The sequence below is a fragment of the Cherax quadricarinatus genome, chromosome 21, assembly GCF_038502225.1.
Source record: "Cherax quadricarinatus isolate ZL_2023a chromosome 21, ASM3850222v1, whole genome shotgun sequence".
Classification (NCBI taxonomy): Eukaryota; Metazoa; Arthropoda; class Malacostraca; order Decapoda; family Parastacidae; genus Cherax; species Cherax quadricarinatus.
In genome coordinates, this window is record NC_091312.1 from 4,190,971 (window position 1) to 4,210,229 (window position 19,259).

At 48.5% G+C, this 19,259-nt stretch overlaps 1 protein-coding gene across 4 annotated transcripts in view; it reads right to left on the reverse strand.

Annotated features, from left to right (window-relative positions):
- Positions 1–19,259, reverse strand: part of Ptp36E (protein tyrosine phosphatase 36E) — a 360,518-nt gene that overhangs the window by 275,624 nt on the left and 65,635 nt on the right. The window contains exon 1 of one of the 4 annotated variants that reach the window (XM_053777137.2): positions 18,408–19,059. The exons of 2 other annotated variants lie outside the window; for them this stretch is intronic. In XM_053777137.2, the coding sequence (XP_053633112.1) occupies positions 18,408–18,672 (265 nt within the window). In that variant the 5' untranslated portion in view covers positions 18,673–19,059. Of the gene's footprint in view, positions 1–18,407; positions 19,060–19,259 lie in introns of those variants that run through there. One more of the 4 variants, XM_053777138.2, reaches the window with a different exon arrangement.

Genomic DNA, 19,259 nt, shown 5'->3' on the forward strand with positions numbered 1-19,259 from the left:
TCCTACCACCCCCTATATTTCAAGTATGTTTTATTTAAAGACAAAATACATTGGCCAAACATTCAGAAAAATACAACAGAAAGTAAAACAACATAGGTAACTCAGAGCTACATCTCGAATACTTCGTCCAGCTCCCCTGCGGTGGGCCGCGTGCCCAGAATGCTGCAGGCATTTCCTCTCTGGATCGCAACACTGAGTCTCTGAAAGAGGAAGCTGGTCGCCCTGTGGTCCTTGGTTTCTATGATAAGCTTTTCACCTAGCTCTTTGAGGAACTTTAGAGCACACTTGCCCCATGCTCCAAAGGTCTCCGACCCTATTGGAATGAAGTTTTAGCAAGGGGAAAGGTCTTCATATTTTCGGATCTTCTGGGTCTCCCTGTGGCAGGCAGCTCCACCCCCTTCCACTACAGAGTATGGCAAGTAGGTGTCTGCCAATGTGGCAGCACAGGTGTAGTCCCAGGCAATCTGCTTTCCATCCTTCCAGGGTAGCATAGTGGCTCCATCAGGACGCTTTTGACTTCCATCAGACCTATATATATATATTCATATATACATATATATATATATATATATATATATATATATATATATATATATATATATATATATATATATATATATATATATATATATATATATATATATATATATATATATATATATATATGTGTGTGTGTGTGTGTGTGTGTGTGTGTGTATATATATATATATATATATATATATATATATATATATATATATATATATATATATATATATATATATATATATATATATATATATATATATATATATATATGTATATATATTACTCTTTTTTTTAGGCATAGCTATGACAGAGCCCACGAGGCTATAGCTAGGTGAGTACACACACACACCTAATAGCGACCAGCAAAGAGCCGGGGTCAGGGGCTGTGACTCGACCCCTGCTATCACACACAGACGAGTACAAATAAGTGATCACACACACACACACACACGCACCATGACAGGTAGAAGTGGGCCACTCGGCAGGTGGTCAGGAAATACAGATGTAAACCACTACGGACGTTCCCCTCGTAGGTTCAGGTGGCACTGAGGGGCACCGGGCACTTGATTCAGTAGCTGTCTATCAGAGAGAAGTTATAGGTGGAAACTAACTAGGACAAATAATGCAGAGGTAGATTTCTGTGGGACAAAAGTCAAAGGCAGCGTTCTCCAGGGGAAAAATAGAACTAAATAACAGAAAAGTGAGAGTTAAGAAGTGATATAGATGTATCAGCAGGCGCCTGATAACAAGGCTGGGGGAGACCCGCTTCACCAACACCCTCCACAACCTGCTCTACACGCGCAAGATATGGTTAATGGAAGATCCAGTTAATGGAAAATATGGTTAATGGAAGGTATGGTTAATGGAAGGTATGGTTAATGGAAGATACAGTTATTTAATAAGAAGATGCGTGAAGAAGACCCAGAAACAACAAGGGACAGACGTCCTGCTGGGAAACAGCCGCCCAACACCTACATTGTCACAGGTAATAAAAAAAAATAGTTGAATTCAGATCGAAGATAGAGGAGAGAGAAGGAGGGTGAGAAGAGGAGGAAGAGGAAGAAGAGAAAGGAAGAGGAAGAGCAGGAGGAAGAAGCGGAAGGAAGAGGAAGGGGAAGAAGAAAAAGAGGAGGAAGAAGACAACTGAGGAAAGTATTTCAGTTGGGAGATAGAAGAAAAGTCGATTTTTTCCCGTTCGTTGTAACTCATCCTGTTGTGCATAATCATTAAGATGAGATAAATTAGCACATAATAAACTAACAAATGTCTCAGATCTGAGAGACTCTCTCAGTCTAATCTCAGTCAGAAATAACTGACGTATCACTCTCTTAGTATAATCTCACATGTAAAATACTTGGGGCAAATTATTAAAAACATTTATAAATAAAGTACAATAACTCGTAATAAAAAGGCCTTTCGCAATGAAAAAAAATACTCTCCCTTCCTTTTTTTAATAAAATAATTTATTAGAAAAAAAACGGAATTAAAAAAAAATAATTCCCCATACTTAGCATGCCATAATTACCAGAAATTCTTTCGACAAGTATTATATAATTTGAAATTATATACCGTTGATAATAACAGTCCTGAATTATGAGACTGGTTTTCTCAGGGAGTAAACAGTGATCAGTGATTTACAGAGGAAGCGTCTTTACTGAGAAGAGCAGTGAGTGGCGTTGATAAAGGGGAGCTTACTGACACACACACACACACACATGTGCAACACTAAGGTGTCCTCACTGCTGGAGTGTTTCAGCCTACACGACAGGCTTTTTCAGTTGAGTGCAGAAGATAACACTGGAGAAGGTAGGAGTGGAGAGGTGATTTTGAGGTGATGAGTCCATCAGCCTTCATAGAATGATGGTCGGTCCCTTCGAGTCAGTGCTTATAAACACATCGTCTCTTAGAGGGAGCATTGATAGAGGGAGTTCTGGTAAACAGTGCTGATAGAGGGAGTTCTGATAAATACATCTTCCATTAGAGGGAGTGCTGATAAATGCATGTCTTAGAGGCTAAAGAAAACATCGTGCCTTAGAGTGAGTGCTGAGGCACACAACGCACTCCGTGACTCAGTGTCGTGAGGCATCTCACGCTATGTCCACAAAGTTCGACCTCTTTCTCATGATTCTAGCAATGCTGAGCACATACTTCGGAATCTCTCCTCTCTGTCTTGTTGTGTTTTGCTCGTGTTCTCTAAAGTACCTTTGATCTGATACCTCAATTTGGTGCACAGCCTGCTGGCTGGCTGGCTGGCTGGCTCCAACCTACATCTCTCTGCTCAACAGTCTGACCAACGCCAACTTCTTTTTTTCTTCCCCCCTTGGCTTGTGAACCCACATAAAAAAGTTCTCCTATAGTTGTGAACCCACCGAAGAAGCTGTCTGTTAATTGTGAGCTTACAGAAGAAACTGTTTGTATCCTGTGAACCAACAGAAGCAGATCTCCCCATCCTGTGAACCAACAGAAGCAGATCTCCCCATCCTGTGAACCAACGGAAGCAGATCTCTCCATCCTGTGAACCAACGGAAGCAGATCTCCCCATCCTGTGAACCAACGGAAGCAGATCTCCCCATCCTGTGAACCAACGGAAGCAGATCTCCCCATCCTGTGAACCAACGGAAGCAGATCTCCCCATCCTGTGAACCAACGGAAGCAGATCTCCCCATCCTGTGAACCAACGGAAGCAGATCTCCCCATCCTGTGAACCAACGGAAGCAGATCTCCCCATCCTGTGAACCAACGGAAGCAGATCTCCCCATCCCCATGTGAACCAACGGTAGCAGATCTCCCCATCCTGTGAACCAACGGAAGCAGATCTCCCCATCCTGTGAACCAACGGAAGCAGATCTCCCCATCCTGTGAACCAACGGAAGCAGATCTCCCCATCCTGTGAACCAACACAAGCAGATCTCCCCATCCTGTGAACCAACACAAGCAGATCTACCCATCCTGTGAACCAACACAAGCAGATCTACCCATCCTGTGAACCAACAGATTTGCATAATATTTCTCCAGCTGATTCTCGAAAGACTGAATTAATTTAGCACTGACAATTGCATTCAATTGATCAATGACTCTGCGAAAAAAACTTGCAGGTATACGCAGATTTTGCAAAAGCCTTTAACAAGTACGACCATGGTGTAATAGCACACAAAATGCGTGCTAAAGAGATAACTGGCAAAGTAGGCAGATGTATCTTCAACTTTCTAACCAATCGCACACAAAGAGTAGTGGTAAACAGAGTTAAATCGGATGCTGCCAATAGTGAAGAGCTCTGTTCCACAATACACAGTACTCGCCCCGATCCTGTTCCTCATTCTCATGTCAGACATAGACAGAGATGTAAACCACAGCACTTTATCATCCTTTGCAGACGACAATAGGATCTACATGAGAGTGTCATCCATTGAAGATACGGCAAAGCTCCAAGAAGATATAAACCAAGTTTTCCAATGGGTAACAGAGAACAATATGATGTTCAATGAAGACAAATTCCAACTACTCCGTTATAGAAAACTGGAGGAAATAATAACCAAACTCTAATCACACAATAGAGCGGTAAAGTAATGTGAAGGACCTGGGTGTGGTAATGTCCGATGACCTCACCTTCAAGGATCACAACAATGCCACTATCACATCTGCGAGGAAACTGATAGGATGGATAATGAGAACATTCAAGACAAGAGATGCTAAGCCAATGATGATCCTTTTTAAATCACTTGTTCTCTCTAGGCTGGAATACTGCTGTACATTAACATCTCCATTCAAGGCAGGTGAAATCGAAGATCTAGAGAATGTACAGAGAACCTTTACTGAACGTATAAGTTCCATCAAACACCTTAACTGCTGGGAACGCCTGGAAACACTTGACTTGTACTCATTGGGGCGCAGGCGAGAGAGATATATCATAATCTACACCTGGAAGATTCTGGAGAGACTGCTCTCTAAAATGCACACATAAATCATTCCATACGAAAGCAAAAGACTTGGCAGGCGATGCAACATACCCCCAGTGAAAAGTAGGGGCGTCACTGGTTGTGGCATGCAAAGAGTACGTAACCTTTATTCGGCGCATGTACACACCCTCATTTACAGGCTATCTCCCCCAACCAGCGAACCAGGTTGCTAAGAGTTGATGATGGGGCCCCGTCGTTCAACTAGTGACCAGGTTCTAGCCAATAAGAAGATGGTTTTGGCAATCGCAGAGGTTATGTGGGTACCACTCTCCTGTCTGCCCTTGTCATTCCCATTCTAGAGCTGGTTGAAGCACGGTCTGCTATTTTGTGGCTTCTATTTCTGCCTTGCTTACCGTGGAGTGCACTATACTTATCACTGTACATAGTGTACATATTGCTGTTCTAAATTGGTGAAGGATAATATAAGTCTAAACTTTTTCTGCTGTGTTTATTTTGCTCCCATTACACCCGGGATAACAGGCCATTTGGAATCCTGGGTTGTAATACTGGTACACTAAGAGAAAACGCAATAAGTATCCGGGGCCCAAGACTGTTCAACAGCCTCCCACCAGCAATAAGGGGCATTACCAGTAGACCCCTGGTTGTCTTCAAGAGGGAGCTGGACAGATACCTAAAGTCAGTGCCGGATCAACCGGGCTGTGGCTCATACGTTGGATTGCGTGCGGCCCGCAGTAACAGCCTCGTTGATCAGGCCCTGATCCACCGGGAGGCCTGGTCATGGATCGGGCCGCGGGGGCGCTGATCCCCGGAATACCCTCCAGGTAGACTCCAGGTAGACATGTATCTGAGACCGCTTGCCACCGAGTTTCACGTCACTGTTTTGCGTGATGGTATCACTTTATGCTTCACAAAAGATCCTAATGCTTGAGCTTATGGTATTTTGGTATCTTGAAGGTTGGTGCGATGGTCCCACCGTAGCTTTACTCTGAGTGATAACAAATTGAATGGTGTAAGTGTTTTATCGTATGGTTTATGTCTTAATGTTAGTTCCGGTGCTCTTCCCTGCAGCCTCTTTGGTATATATTCGTGTTTTATGTGACAGTGAGAGAGAGAGAGAGAGAGAGAGAGAGAGAGAGAGAGAGAGAGATCTAAGGATAGGGAGGCGTCTGCCTGGGAAGAGTCTGCCAGTTCGATGATAAACGACATGTCTGGGAGAGGCGGCAGTAACCCACCCACAGCCCGCCTTCAATTTAAAATTTTATCTGCTTGATATCCTCTCTCTCTCTCTCTCTCTCTCTCTCTCTCTCTCTCTCTCACTGCGGGAGCGATGCACAATGGGAGATATGATCACGACATGCACATTAACCTGGGACAGGAACAGCGTACTATACAACGAAAGTGGGTGAAAATTACATTTCTTCAGGAACGCCAGACACGAGCTTCAAGAAAAAATCGACGTTTCATTTCAGTTGGCCGATAGTCAAGAGTTTGAACCAAGAGCTAGAGTTCATCCCCTGCACACTAAAGCACTTACAAACAGGTAATTCCACCAGAGAGACGAGCTCTCATCCGTCTTAATACTAAGACTCTGATACATGTCAGTAACCCACCAGTGGGAAGTAAGTTACTGCTTGTTGGTCCAAACCTCATGAGATATGAACATTGTGGAACATAGAACCTGTGAAAAAGCGCAGACAAAATGTAGCAGTTATTGTTCCATGTTTACCTCAGTGTGACTCACTAACGGTGGAAAAATAGCCACAAATGTAGTATTATATAATCCTTTATTGACTACGTTTCCCCCCCACCCCCACATACACATGTCACAGACTTCTTGACGTTGAGAGGAACCAGAGTGAAAGGCCTCTGGAAGAAACCTGAAAGAGCAACTCGAGACTGATAATGAAGAAAAGGACCTAGGAGTAGACATCACACCCAACATCTCTCCCGAGGTGTCCGCATCAGATAACATCGTCGGAGGAAGAAATTGGGAAAAAAATACTATATGAGAGGCTGCAATGTGTGTGTTTACAGAGCTGACAGTACGGGAAGTGGCACTCAACCCCACGACACTTTCCTTAACTGCAACAACCTGGTGGGTTTAGCGCTTAGCTTTGATAATAATAATAATAATAATAATGAACTGGAAGAATGTGATGTGGCGGAAGAAATAAATAAACTACTAATGTAAAACTGAGAATATAAAAAGCAAAAAGTATAAGGAGAGATATTGTCCAGGGCTTCAAAATATTCTTAAAAATCGAGTCTAGATGTTCTCGAGAGATTTTTTTTGACAGATAAATAGAAAATAACTGACAATATTGCAAAATTGTATAAAAAATAAAGCTCTTTAAATTGTTGTCGGCTCGTCAAGTGTCCTTGTGACGATGGTCAAAAAAAAATATTTAGACAAAAGAGTTTGCAATTAGTGAATTCCTGTCTATCAAGTTAATAAACAGCTGTGACAGACTTTTTCTGTGGCTGTCACGTGACAAAAAAAATCGGGCAGATTTCATTTATTTATATTGTAAGTGAACTTTTCCTGGTTTTCCTTCTTTTATTTACCGATTTTTTTATAAGAACATTTAATTTTCTTATCTCTTTCTCATATCTCCCTCTCCCTCCCTTCTCCCTCTCTCTCCCTTCTCCCTCTCCCTTCCCTCTCCCTCTCTCTCCTCTCTTCCTCTCCCTCTCCCTCTCGTCTCTCTGTCTTCTCTCTCTCCCTCTCCCTCTCCCTCTCCCTCTCCTCTCCCTCTCCCTCTTCCTCTCCCTCTCCCTCTCCCTCTCCCTCTCCTCTCCCTCTCCCTCTTCCTCTCCCTCTCCCTCTCCCTCTCCCTCTCCCTCCCCTCTCCCTCTTCCCTCATGCTTAATGGCAGTAGAGAGGGAGAGAGAGAGAAAAAAAAAGTGATGAAGACGTTAGGTATAACACTACGACACGTCAAGCCTTGACCTACTTGAGTGTTACTCGAGTTATTATTGGTCTCGTACTACATTCACCTCACCCCAAGTGACAACCACACCCCCCCCTGAGCCTCCCCTTCCCTCCCAACCCCCACTTCACCCCTGCCTCCCCCTCCCCTGGATGTTTCTTCTCTTCTTATTTTTCACCCCACCTCCCTCTTACCCCTGGCCATGCCAGACTGCTACCTACTCTTCACTCATTACTACCCCACGACCTTTTCTTATTCTCCGTAACATTCTCCTTCCCTACCTCTGCCTTCTTTTTCCTCCATTATTCGTCCCTCTCTTGCTACCTTTCGCTCACATAAGAGAAACATTGCATCTCATTTACCAACCTCCTCATATTACAAAGCTCCTAACGAAGTACTGGCAGCAGCGCGAAAGGCCTTTAGCTGTTGCATTCCCCTCCCACTCCCTGTTACTTGTTTTACATATATGTATGACTGTATACTGGAGTGTTTTATCTCGCACGAGGGATGTGGAAAATCTGGTTCCAAATTTTTAGACTGTTAAGACCTTCCCCCAGTTGGGGAGCGACGTGCAGCCCCCACCGGTGCCTATAGGGGTGCCACATTACTTTATATACTCTTAATTTATAATACTTAGTCTGTAAAGAAGACACAGTGCCTCCCCTAGTGCCTCGCTAGTGCCTCCCCATCTTGACACCAGCTTAGTGCCCCCCATATTGACACCAGCCTAATGCCCCCCATATTGACACCAGCCTAATGCCCCCATTCTTGACACCAGCCTAGTGCCCCCAACATCTTGACACCACCTTGGTGCCCCAAGTTTAACACTAGCCTAGCACCCCAAGTTTAACACCAGCATGGTGTCCCAAGCTTAGCACCAACCTGGTGCCCCAAGCTTTACACCAGCGTGGTCTACCTGGAGTCTACCTGGAGGGTATTCAGGGGATCAACACTCCCGCGGCCCGGTCCCCTACCAGGCCTCCCGGTGGATCAGGGCCTGATCAACGAGGCTGTTACTGCTGGCCGCACGCAATCCAACGTACGAACCACAGCCCGGCTGATCCGGCACCGACTTTAGATATCTGTCCAGCTCTTTCTTGAAGACAACCAGGGGTCTACTGGTAATGCCCCTTATTGCTGGTGGGAGGCCGTTGAACAATCTTGGGCCCAGGACACTTATTACGTTTTCTCTTAGTGTAACAGTGATGCCTCTACATTTCACTGGGGGTATGTTGCATCGCCTGCCAAGTCTTTTGCTTTAGTATGGAGTGATTGATGTGTGCATATTAGGGACCAGTCCCTCCAGAATCTTCCAAGTGTAGATTATGATATATCTCTCTCGCCTGCGCTCCAGTGAGTGTAAGTCAAGTGCTTCCAGGCGCTCCCAGTAGTTAAGGTGTTTGATGGAACTTATACGTTCAGTAAAGGTTCTCTGTACATTCTCTAGATCTGATTTAAAAAGGATCCTCAGTGGCTTAGCATCTCTTGTCTTGAATGTTCTCATTATCCATCCTATCAGCTTCCTCGCAGATGTGATAGTGGCATTGTTGTGGTCCTTGAAGGTGAGGTCTTCGGACGTTACCACACCCAGGTCCTTCATATTACTTTTCCTTCACATTGGTTTATATCTTCTTGGAGCTTTGCCGTCTCCTCAATGGACGACACTCTCATACCGATACTAGTGTCGTCTGCAAAGAATGATACAGTGCTATGGTTTGCATCTCTGTCTATGTCTGACATGAGAACGAGGAACAGGATCGGGGATACTAATGTGTCTTGTGGGACAGAGAGCTTCACTATGGCAGCATCTGATTTAACACTGTTCACCACTACTCTTTGTGTGCGATAGATTAGAAAGTTGAAGATCCATCTGCCTACTTTGCCAGTGGTGCCCCCAAGCTTACCACCACCTTGGTGCCCCAAGATTAACACCAGCCTGGTGACCCCAAGCTTAACATCAACTTGGTGCCCCAAGATTAACACCAGCCTGGTGACCCCAAGCTTAACATCAGCTTGGTGCCTCAAGACTAACACCAGCCTGGTGCCCCCAAGACTAACACCAGCCTGATGCTCCCAAGACTAACACCAGCCTGATGGCCCCAAGACTAACACCAGCCTGATGCTCCCAAGACTAACACCAGCCTGGTGAGCCCAAGACCAACACCAGCCTGGTGCCCCCAAGACTAACACCAGCCTGGTGCCCCCAAGCTTAACACCAGCTTGGTGCCTCAAGATTAACACCAGCCTGGTGCCCCCGAGACCAACACCAGCCTGGTGCCCCCAAGACCAACACCAGCCCGGTGCTCCTAAGACTAACACCAGCCTGGTGCCCCCAAGACCAACACCAGCCTGGTGCCCCCAAGACCAACACCAGCCTGGTGCCCCCAAGACCAACACCAGCCTGGTGCCCCAAGACCAACACCAGCCTGGTGCCCCCAAGACCAATACCAGCCTGGTGCCCCCAAGACCAACACCAGCCTGGTGCCCCCAAGACCAACACCAGCCTGGTGCCCCCAAGACCAACACCAGCCTGGTGCCCCCAAGACCAACACCAGCCTGGTGCCCCCAAGACCAACACCAGCCTGGTGCCCCCAAGACTAACACCAGCCTGGTGCCCCCAAGACCAACACCAGCCTGGTGCCCCCAAGACCAACACCAGCCTGGTGCCCCCAAGACCAACACCAGCCTGGTGCCCCCAAGACCAACACCAGCCTGGTGCCCCAAGACCAACACCAGCCTGGTGCCCCCAAGACCAATACCAGCCTGGTGCCCCCAAGACCAACACCAGCCTGGTGCCCCCAAGACCAACACCAGCCTGGTGCCCCCAAGACCAACACCAGCCTGGTGCCCCCAAGACCAACACCAGCCTGGTGCCCCCAAGACCAACACCAGCCTGGTGCCCCCAAGACCAATACCAGCCTGGTGCCCCCAAGACCAACACCAGCCTGGTGCCCCCAAGACCAACACCAGCCTGGTGCCCCCAAGACCAACACCAGCCTGGTGCCCCCAAGACCAACACCAGCCTGGTGCCTCGTTCTATTAGCATAGTAATTCTCGTTGAGTTCCTAGGTCATGTTTTCCCAGGATGTGACCTACAAAAGTCGCCTGACTCACAAGAACCTACTCCTAGGTGAGCAGAGGAAGCAGGTGAAGGAGACTAACACATTTACCTAATTACTGACAGGTGAGCAGGAGCAACAGGTGTGAGGAGACTTGCCCATATGTAAGTAAAAACCACACAGTTGCATAATTATCGGGAGAGTAGAGGAGAGAACAGTGTCAAGGTCACCTGGTGCGGGTGAGGTGAGGTTCACCATGGTGGGGAAATGAGGGTGGGAGAGGTAGGGGTTCACCCCCCTCCCTGATGATGGGAAGAGAGAGTTGGCAGGGAGGCGGGTGGGGGTCTGCACTGACTGACGTTTGTGGAATTGGGTTTATGGGTGTTAGGAGTCGAACAGGTGATCACCTACGCACCCTTTCTCCCTGGGGATCTCTCTTTCATTCAGCTAAATCTAATCAACAGAACCTTCTCCTACCAGGTACAGGAATAGCGGTGATGCGTCCTGAGATACAGTAATGGTGACACACCAACCTCGGGCACAGTAGTGATGAAACAAGTGTATCACCTCAGAAGGGAGTGGTGATACATCTCTTACAGCTGAAAGCCTTTGCTGTGGTATTGTTGAACCTTTAGTTTGAGTGTTTCACGGTAGTGTTGAACCCCTCTGTCTTTCATGGTAGTGTTGAACTCTTTATCTCAGATTTTTAGCGGTTTCTCCCTGGCCATATTGATTATCTCAGCATGCCTTCAGAAACGCCCGCCCAGGCAATGCCTGGTTATTAATCCCGAAAGGTTAATAACCCGGAATAACCCTCAGGTTCTCATCTCCAGGATGAAACCCACAATAGCCGATTCACTCCTAAGTGCATACTCACTGCTAGTGGCACAGCAGTAACAGCAGGCGAAAGGAAATCTACCTGGATGTCTGGCCCAAGATTAGAATTACAAGGCACATGTGGAGGGTTGTCAGGTATTATTACGTCGTTAATATGACAGTGTGACTGCCACGACACACCATGAATGAAAGCTGCTTTGCGTTGCCACCGTAAAAAAAAAGAAGTCTGCCATACATTCACTGTTGGGAAGAGCAAAGTGTGTCCTTGACGCCCAACATGCGGTAAATTTCCTACTTTACCACCACAAGTACAAGAGTTTTGTGAATGTGAAACCAATATGTGAACTTAAAGAGGCCTTCAGGGAGTCGCGCACCTGCAGCCGCAAGAAAGTGCAAGTGATACACGAATAATGATCCACAAAGTGCCGGGGATACACGAACACTGATCCACAAAGTGCCCGGGGATACATGAATACTGATCCACAAAGTGCCCGGGGATACACGAACACTGATCCACAAAGTGCCCGGGGATACATGAACACTGTTCCACAAAGTGCCCAGGGATACACGAACACTGATCCACAAAGTGCCCGGGGATACACGAACACTGTTCCACAAAGTGCCCAGGGATACACGAACACTGATCCACAAAGTGCCCGGGGATACACGAACACTGATCCACAAAGTGCCCGGGGATACACGAACACTGTTCCAGAAAGTGCCCGGGGATACATGAACTCTGTTCCACAAAGTGCCCGGGGATACATGAACACTGATCCACAAAGTCCCCGGGGATACATGAACACTGATCCATAAAGTGCCCGGGGATACACGAACACTGATCCACAAAGTACCCGGGGATACACGAACACTGATCAACAAAGTGCCCGGGGATACACGAACACTGATCCACAAAGTGCCCTGGGATACACGAACACTGTTCCACAAAGTGCCCGGGGATACATGAATACTGATCCACAAAGTGCTCGGGAATACACGAACACTGTTCCACAAAGTGCCCGGGGATACACGAACACTGATCCACAAAGTGCCCGGGGATACACGAACACTGTTCCACAAAGTGCCCGGGGATACACGAACACTGATCCACAAAGTGCCCGGAGATACACGAACACTGTTCCACAAAGTGCCCGGGGATACACGAACACTGATCCACAAAGTGCCCGGGGATACATGAACACTGTTCCACAAAGTGCCCGGGGATACACGAACACTGATCCACAAAGTGCCCGGGGATACACGAACACTGTTCCACAAAGTGCCCGGGGATACACGAACACTGATCCACAAAGTGCCCGGGGATACACGAACACTGTTCCACAAAGTGCCCGGAGATACAAGAACACTGATCCACAAAGTGCCCGGGGATACACGAACACTGATCCACAAAGTGCCCGGGGATACACGAACACTGTTCCACAAAGTGCCCGGGGATACACGAACACTGATCCACAAAGTGCCCGGGGATACACGAACACTGATCCACAAAGTGCCCGGGGATACACGAACACTGATCCACAAAGTGCCCGGGGATACACGAACACTGATCCACAAAGTGCCCGGGGATACACGAACACTGTTCCACAAAGTGCCCGGGGATACATGAACACTGATCCACAAAGTGCCCGGGGATACACGAACACTGTTCCACAAAGTGCCCGGGGATACACGAACACTGATCCACAAAGTGCCAGGGATACACGAACACTGTTCCACAAAGTGCCCGGGGATACACGAACACTGATCCACAAAGTGCCCGGGGATACACGAACACTGTTCCACAAAGTGCCCGGGGAGATACAAGAACACTGATGATCCACAAAGTGCCCGGGGATACACGAACACTGACAAAGTCCACAAAGTGCCCGGGGATACACGAACACTGTTCCACAAAGTGCCCGGGGATACACGAACACTGATCCACAAAGTGGGGGATACACGAACACTGATCCACAAAGTGCCCGGGGATACACGAACACTGATCCACAAAGTGCCCGGGGATACACGAACACTGTTCCATGCCCGGGGATACAAAGTGTGCCCGGGGATACACGAACACTGATCCACAAAGTGCCCGGGGATACACGAACACTGATCCACAAAGTGCCCGGGGATACACGAACACTGTTCCACAAAGTGCCCGGGGATACACGAACACTGATCCACAAAGTGCCCGGGGATACACGAACACTGATCCACAAAGTGCCCGGGGATACACGAACACTGTTCCACAAAGTCCACAAAGTGCCCGGGGACAAAGTGCCCGGGGATACACGAACACTGATCCACAAAGTGTGCTCGGGGATACACGAACACTGATCCACAAAGTACCCGGGGATACACGAACACTGATCCACAAAGTGCCCGGGGATACACGAACACTGATCCACAAAGTGCCCGGGGATACACGAACACTGATCCACAAAGTACCCGGGGATACACGAACACTGATCCACAAAGTGCCCGGGGATACACGAACACTGATCCACAAAGTGCCCGGGGATACACGAACACTGATCCACAAAGTGCCCGGGGATACACGAACACTGATCCACAAAGTGCCCGGGGATACACGAACACTGATCCACAAAGTGCCCGGGGATACACGAACACTGATCCACAAAGTGCCCGGGGATACACGAACACTGATCCACAAAGTGCCCGGGGATACACGAACACTGATCCACAAAGTGCCCGGGGATACACGAACACTGATCCACAAAGTGCCCGGGGATACACGAACACTGATCCACAAAGTGCCCGGGGATCCGACAAAGTGCCCGGGGATACACGAACACTGATCCACAAAGTGCCCGGGGATACACGAACACTGATCCACAAAGTGCCCGGGGATACACGAACACTGATCCACAAAGTGCCCGGGGATACACGAACACTGATCCACAAAGTGCCCGGGGATACACGAACACTGATCCACAAAGTGCCCGGGGATACACGAACACTGATCCACAAAGTGCCCGGGGATACACGAACACTGATCCACAAAGTGCCCGGGGATACACGAACACTGATCCACAAAGTGCCCGGGGATACACGAACACTGATCCACAAAGTGCCCGGGGATACACGAACACTGATCCACAAAGTGCCCGGGGATACACGAACACTGATCCACAAAGTGCCCGGGGATACACGAACACTGATCCACAAAGTGCCCGGGGATACACGAACACTGATCCACAAAGTGCCCGGGGATACACGAACACTGATCCACAAAGTGCCCGGGGATACACGAACACTGATCCACAAAGTGCCCGGGGATACACGAACACTGATCCACAAAGTGCCCGGGGATACACGAACACTGATCCACAAAGTGCCCGGGGATACACGAACACTGATCCACAAAGTGCCCGGGGATACACGAACACTGATCCACAAAGTGCCCGGGGATACACGAACACTGATCCACAAAGTGCCCGGGGATACACGAACACTGATCCACAAAGTGCCCGGGGATACACGAACACTGATCCACAAAGTGCCCGGGGATACACGAACACTGATCCACAAAGTGCCCGGGGATACACGAACACTGATCCACAAAGTGCCCGGGGATACACGAACACTGATCCACAAAGTGCCCGGGGATACACGAACACTGATCCACAAAGTGCCCGGGGATACACGAACACTGATCCACAAAGTGCCCGGGGATACACGAACACTGATCCACAAAGTGCCCGGGGATACACGAACACTGATCCACAAAGTGCCCGGGGATACACGAACACTGATCCACAAAGTGCCCGGGGATACACGAACACTGATCCACAAAGTGCCCGGGGATACACGAACACTGATCCACAAAGTGCCCGGGGATACACGAACACTGATCCACAAAGTGCCCGGGGATACACGAACACTGATCCACAAAGTGCCCGGGGACCACAAAGTGCCCGGGGATACACGAACACTGATCCACAAAGTGCCCGGGGATACACGAACACTGATCCACAAAGTACCCGGGGATACACGAACACTGATCCACAAAGTGCCCGGGGATACACGAACACTGATCCACAAAGTGCCCGGGGATACACGAACACTGATCCACAAAGTGCCCGGGGATACACGAACACTGATCCACAAAGTGCCCGGGGATACACGAACACTGATCCACAAAGTGCCCGGGGATACACGAACACTGATCCACAAAGTGCCCGGGGATACACGAACACTGATCCACAAAGTGCCCAGGGATACACGAACACTGATCCACAAAGTGCCCGGGGATACACGAACACTGATCCACAAAGTGCCCGGGGATACACGAACACTGATCCACAAAGTGCCCGGGGATACACGAACACTGATCCACAAAGTGCCCGGGGATACACGAACACTGATCCACAAAGTGCCCGGGGATACACGAACACTGATCCACAAAGTGCCCGGGGATACACGAACACTGATCCACAAAGTGCCCGGGGATACACGAACACTGATCCACAAAGTGCCCGGGGATACACGAACACTGATCCACAAAGTGCCCGGGGATACACGAACACTGATCCACAAAGTACCCGGGGATACACGAACACTGATCCACAAAGTGCCCAGGGATACACGAACACTGATCCACAAAGTGCCCGGGGATACACGAACACTGATCCACAAAGTGCCCGGGGATACACGAACACTGATCCACAAAGTGCCCGGGGATACACGAACACTGATCCACAAAGTGCCCGGGGATACACGAACACTGATCCACAAAGTACCTGGGGATACACGAACACTGATCCACAAAGTGCCCAGGGATACACGAACACTGATCCACAAAGTGCCCGGGGATACACGAACACTGATCCACAAAGTGCCCGGGGATACACGAACACTGATCCACAAAGTGCCCGGGGATACACGAACACTGATCCACAAAGTGCCCGGGGATACACGAACACTGATCCACAAAGTGCCCGGGGATACACGAACACTGATCCACAAAGTGCCCGGGGATACACGAACACTGATCCACAAAGTGCCCGGGGATACACGAACACTGTTCCACAAAGTGCCCGGGGATACACGAACACTGTTCCACAAAGTGCCCAGGGATACACGAACACTGTTCCACAAAGTGCCCAGGGATACACGAACACTGTTCCACAAAGTGCCCGGGGATACACGAACACTGTTCCACAAAGTGCCCGGGGATACACGAACACTGTTCCACAAAGTGCCCAGGGATACACGAACACTGTTCCACAAAGTGCCCAGGGATACACGAACACTGTTCCACAAAGTGCCCGGGGATACACGAACTCAGAGCCACAAAGTGCCCAGGTATTCACGTACACTGTTCCACAAAGTGCCCAGGGATACACGAACACTGTTCCACAAAGTGCCCGGGGATACACGAACACTGTTCCACAAAGTGCCCAGGGATACACGAACACTGTTCCACAAAGTGCCCGGGGATACACGAACACTGTTCCACAAAGTGCCCAGGGATACACGAACACTGTTCCACAAAGTGCCCAGGGATACACGAACACTGATCCACAAAGTGCCCGGGGATACACGAACACTGATCCACAAAGTGCCCGGGGATACACGAACACTGTTCCACAAAGTGCCCGGGGATACACGAACACTGTTCCACAAAGTGCCCAGGGATACACGAACACTGTTCCACAAAGTGCCCAGGGATACACGAACACTGTTCCACAAAGTGCCCAGGGATACACGAACACTGTTCCACAAAGTGCCCGGGGATACACGAACACTGTTCCACAAAGTGCCCGGGGATACACGAACACTGTTCCACAAAGTGCCCAGGGATACACGAACACTGTTCCACAAAGTGCCCGGGGATACACGAACACTGTTCCACAAAGTGCCCGGGGATACACGAACACTGTTCCACAAAGTGCCCAGGGATACACGAACACTGTTCCACAAAGTGCCCAGGGATACACGAACACTGTTCCACAAAGTGCCCGGGGATACACGAACACTGTTCCACAAAGTGCCCAGGGATACACGAACACTGTTCCACAAAGTGCCCAGGGATACACGAACACTGTTCCACAAAGTGCCCGGGGATACACGAACACTGTTCCACAAAGTGCCCAGGGATACACGAACACTGTTCCACAAAGTGCCCGGGGATACACGAACACTGTTCCACAAAGTGCCCAGGGATACACGAACACTGTTCCACAAAGTGCCCAGGGATACACGAACACTGTTCCACAAAGTGCCCAGGGATACACGAACACTGTTCCACAAAGTGCCCGGGGATACACGAACACTGTTCCACAAAGTGCCCAGGGATACACGAACACTGATCCACAAAGTGCCCAGGGATACACGAACACAAACTCACATGAAAGCTAAACAATAAGAAATATATTAAAAATACGTAAGATCATTCACATCAACAGCGCTGTATAGCCCTTGTGGCTTAGCGCTTCTTTTTGATAATAATAATAATAATAATAATAATAATAATAATAATAATAATAATAATAGTAATATTAATAATAATAATAATAATAATAGTAATAATAATAATAATAATAATAATAATAATAATAATAATAATAATAATAATAATAATAATAATAATAATAATAATAATAATAATAATAATAATAATTCACAAGAATGCAACTTTCTCAAGATTGGATAAACAAAATGGCTGCAATGATGCCTATAGAAAATCGAGTGAAAAAAGGCCGTAAATATTAGCAAGTGTCTCGGAGACAGTTCTTAACAATATAAAGTTATGTACAAACACAGTGTCTAAAAGACAGAGATGTCGACGAGAAAAAATATCTACGAGAATGGTCTACATGTGTTGAAACTCGCGAAAAACTCTTGAGATTTTTAGAAAATCCGTAAAAAATGCTCACTGAGTGTGTTTGGGGGAGGGGGCTCCATGGGCTAATATTTTACCTTTTCTTGTGTCATGAGCATTAATTACCTTGAATGCTGTGGAAAAGTTTTCACTGGGGATATAGTCTCCTGAGTAAGGATAATATGATTTATATTCTTAGGGGCAATACATCGCCTGGAAAATGGGGAGAAAAGAATTTGATGTAGGAGGGATGCAAAAAAAAAAAAGAAAAAGATGGAGGACTTACTGATTGTGATGAGGCCGGAGCTGAGCATTGAGAGTTGGATACGGTCAGGAATGGCAGAGAGGGACTTGGAGGAGGTGCTGAGGAATCTCGTCTTCTTCGGCTTGTCATTGCTTCTTGTTTTTGATCGGCCTTTCCTGCCATCTTTGAAGCCTCTGACGGGGACGTGATCTTCCCCTACGACGGTGGAGTCGATGACAGCGCCGCCCCCCGCGGAGGACGAGGCGGCGCTGTTGCTGGTAGACATGGCATCTCTCTCGCGCATCATCCTCGGCTCGAGCAACACCTTCAGTAGCTCGCACTATTCCACAAACTGACCAGCTTCAGGTGGGGTCGCTATACGAAACATGGACGCGCCACTACCCGCCCCCCCCGGTACCGCCACGGAAACGCGCTCGTGCGCGCGCGCTCACACACACACACCTGCAGGCACTTCACCGGAACTCCGCCGGGCACGGCCGCGATGAAAGGGGCGGCGAGAGGGCACACTCTGAGCACACAGGGGTATGGGCACGGCTCTGAGCTCTGTCCCAGAGGTACTGCACCGCTAGCTTACCCCACACCTGCGCGGCTAAAACCGTGGCAGCACCCGGGGTCCACGCCAAGTATGCGCCCCCGGCCGCCAGTGGTTGCCCGAGTCTGATACCCAGCGCACACCTCACTGTTTGAGGCGATACATTAGACTGGGGCACCATCCTATCCTTCATCTCGTACCTCTCTGACTCCCACCCTCAGTACCAATAACATGCATGACACTGGGGTATTCCTGAGGGGCTATCCCAAGTCTTTATTTTCTTCTGCAATACGTTAAGTCCTTGTCCTGCGCCCCTGGCAGCGGTGCACTGAAGTCTATGC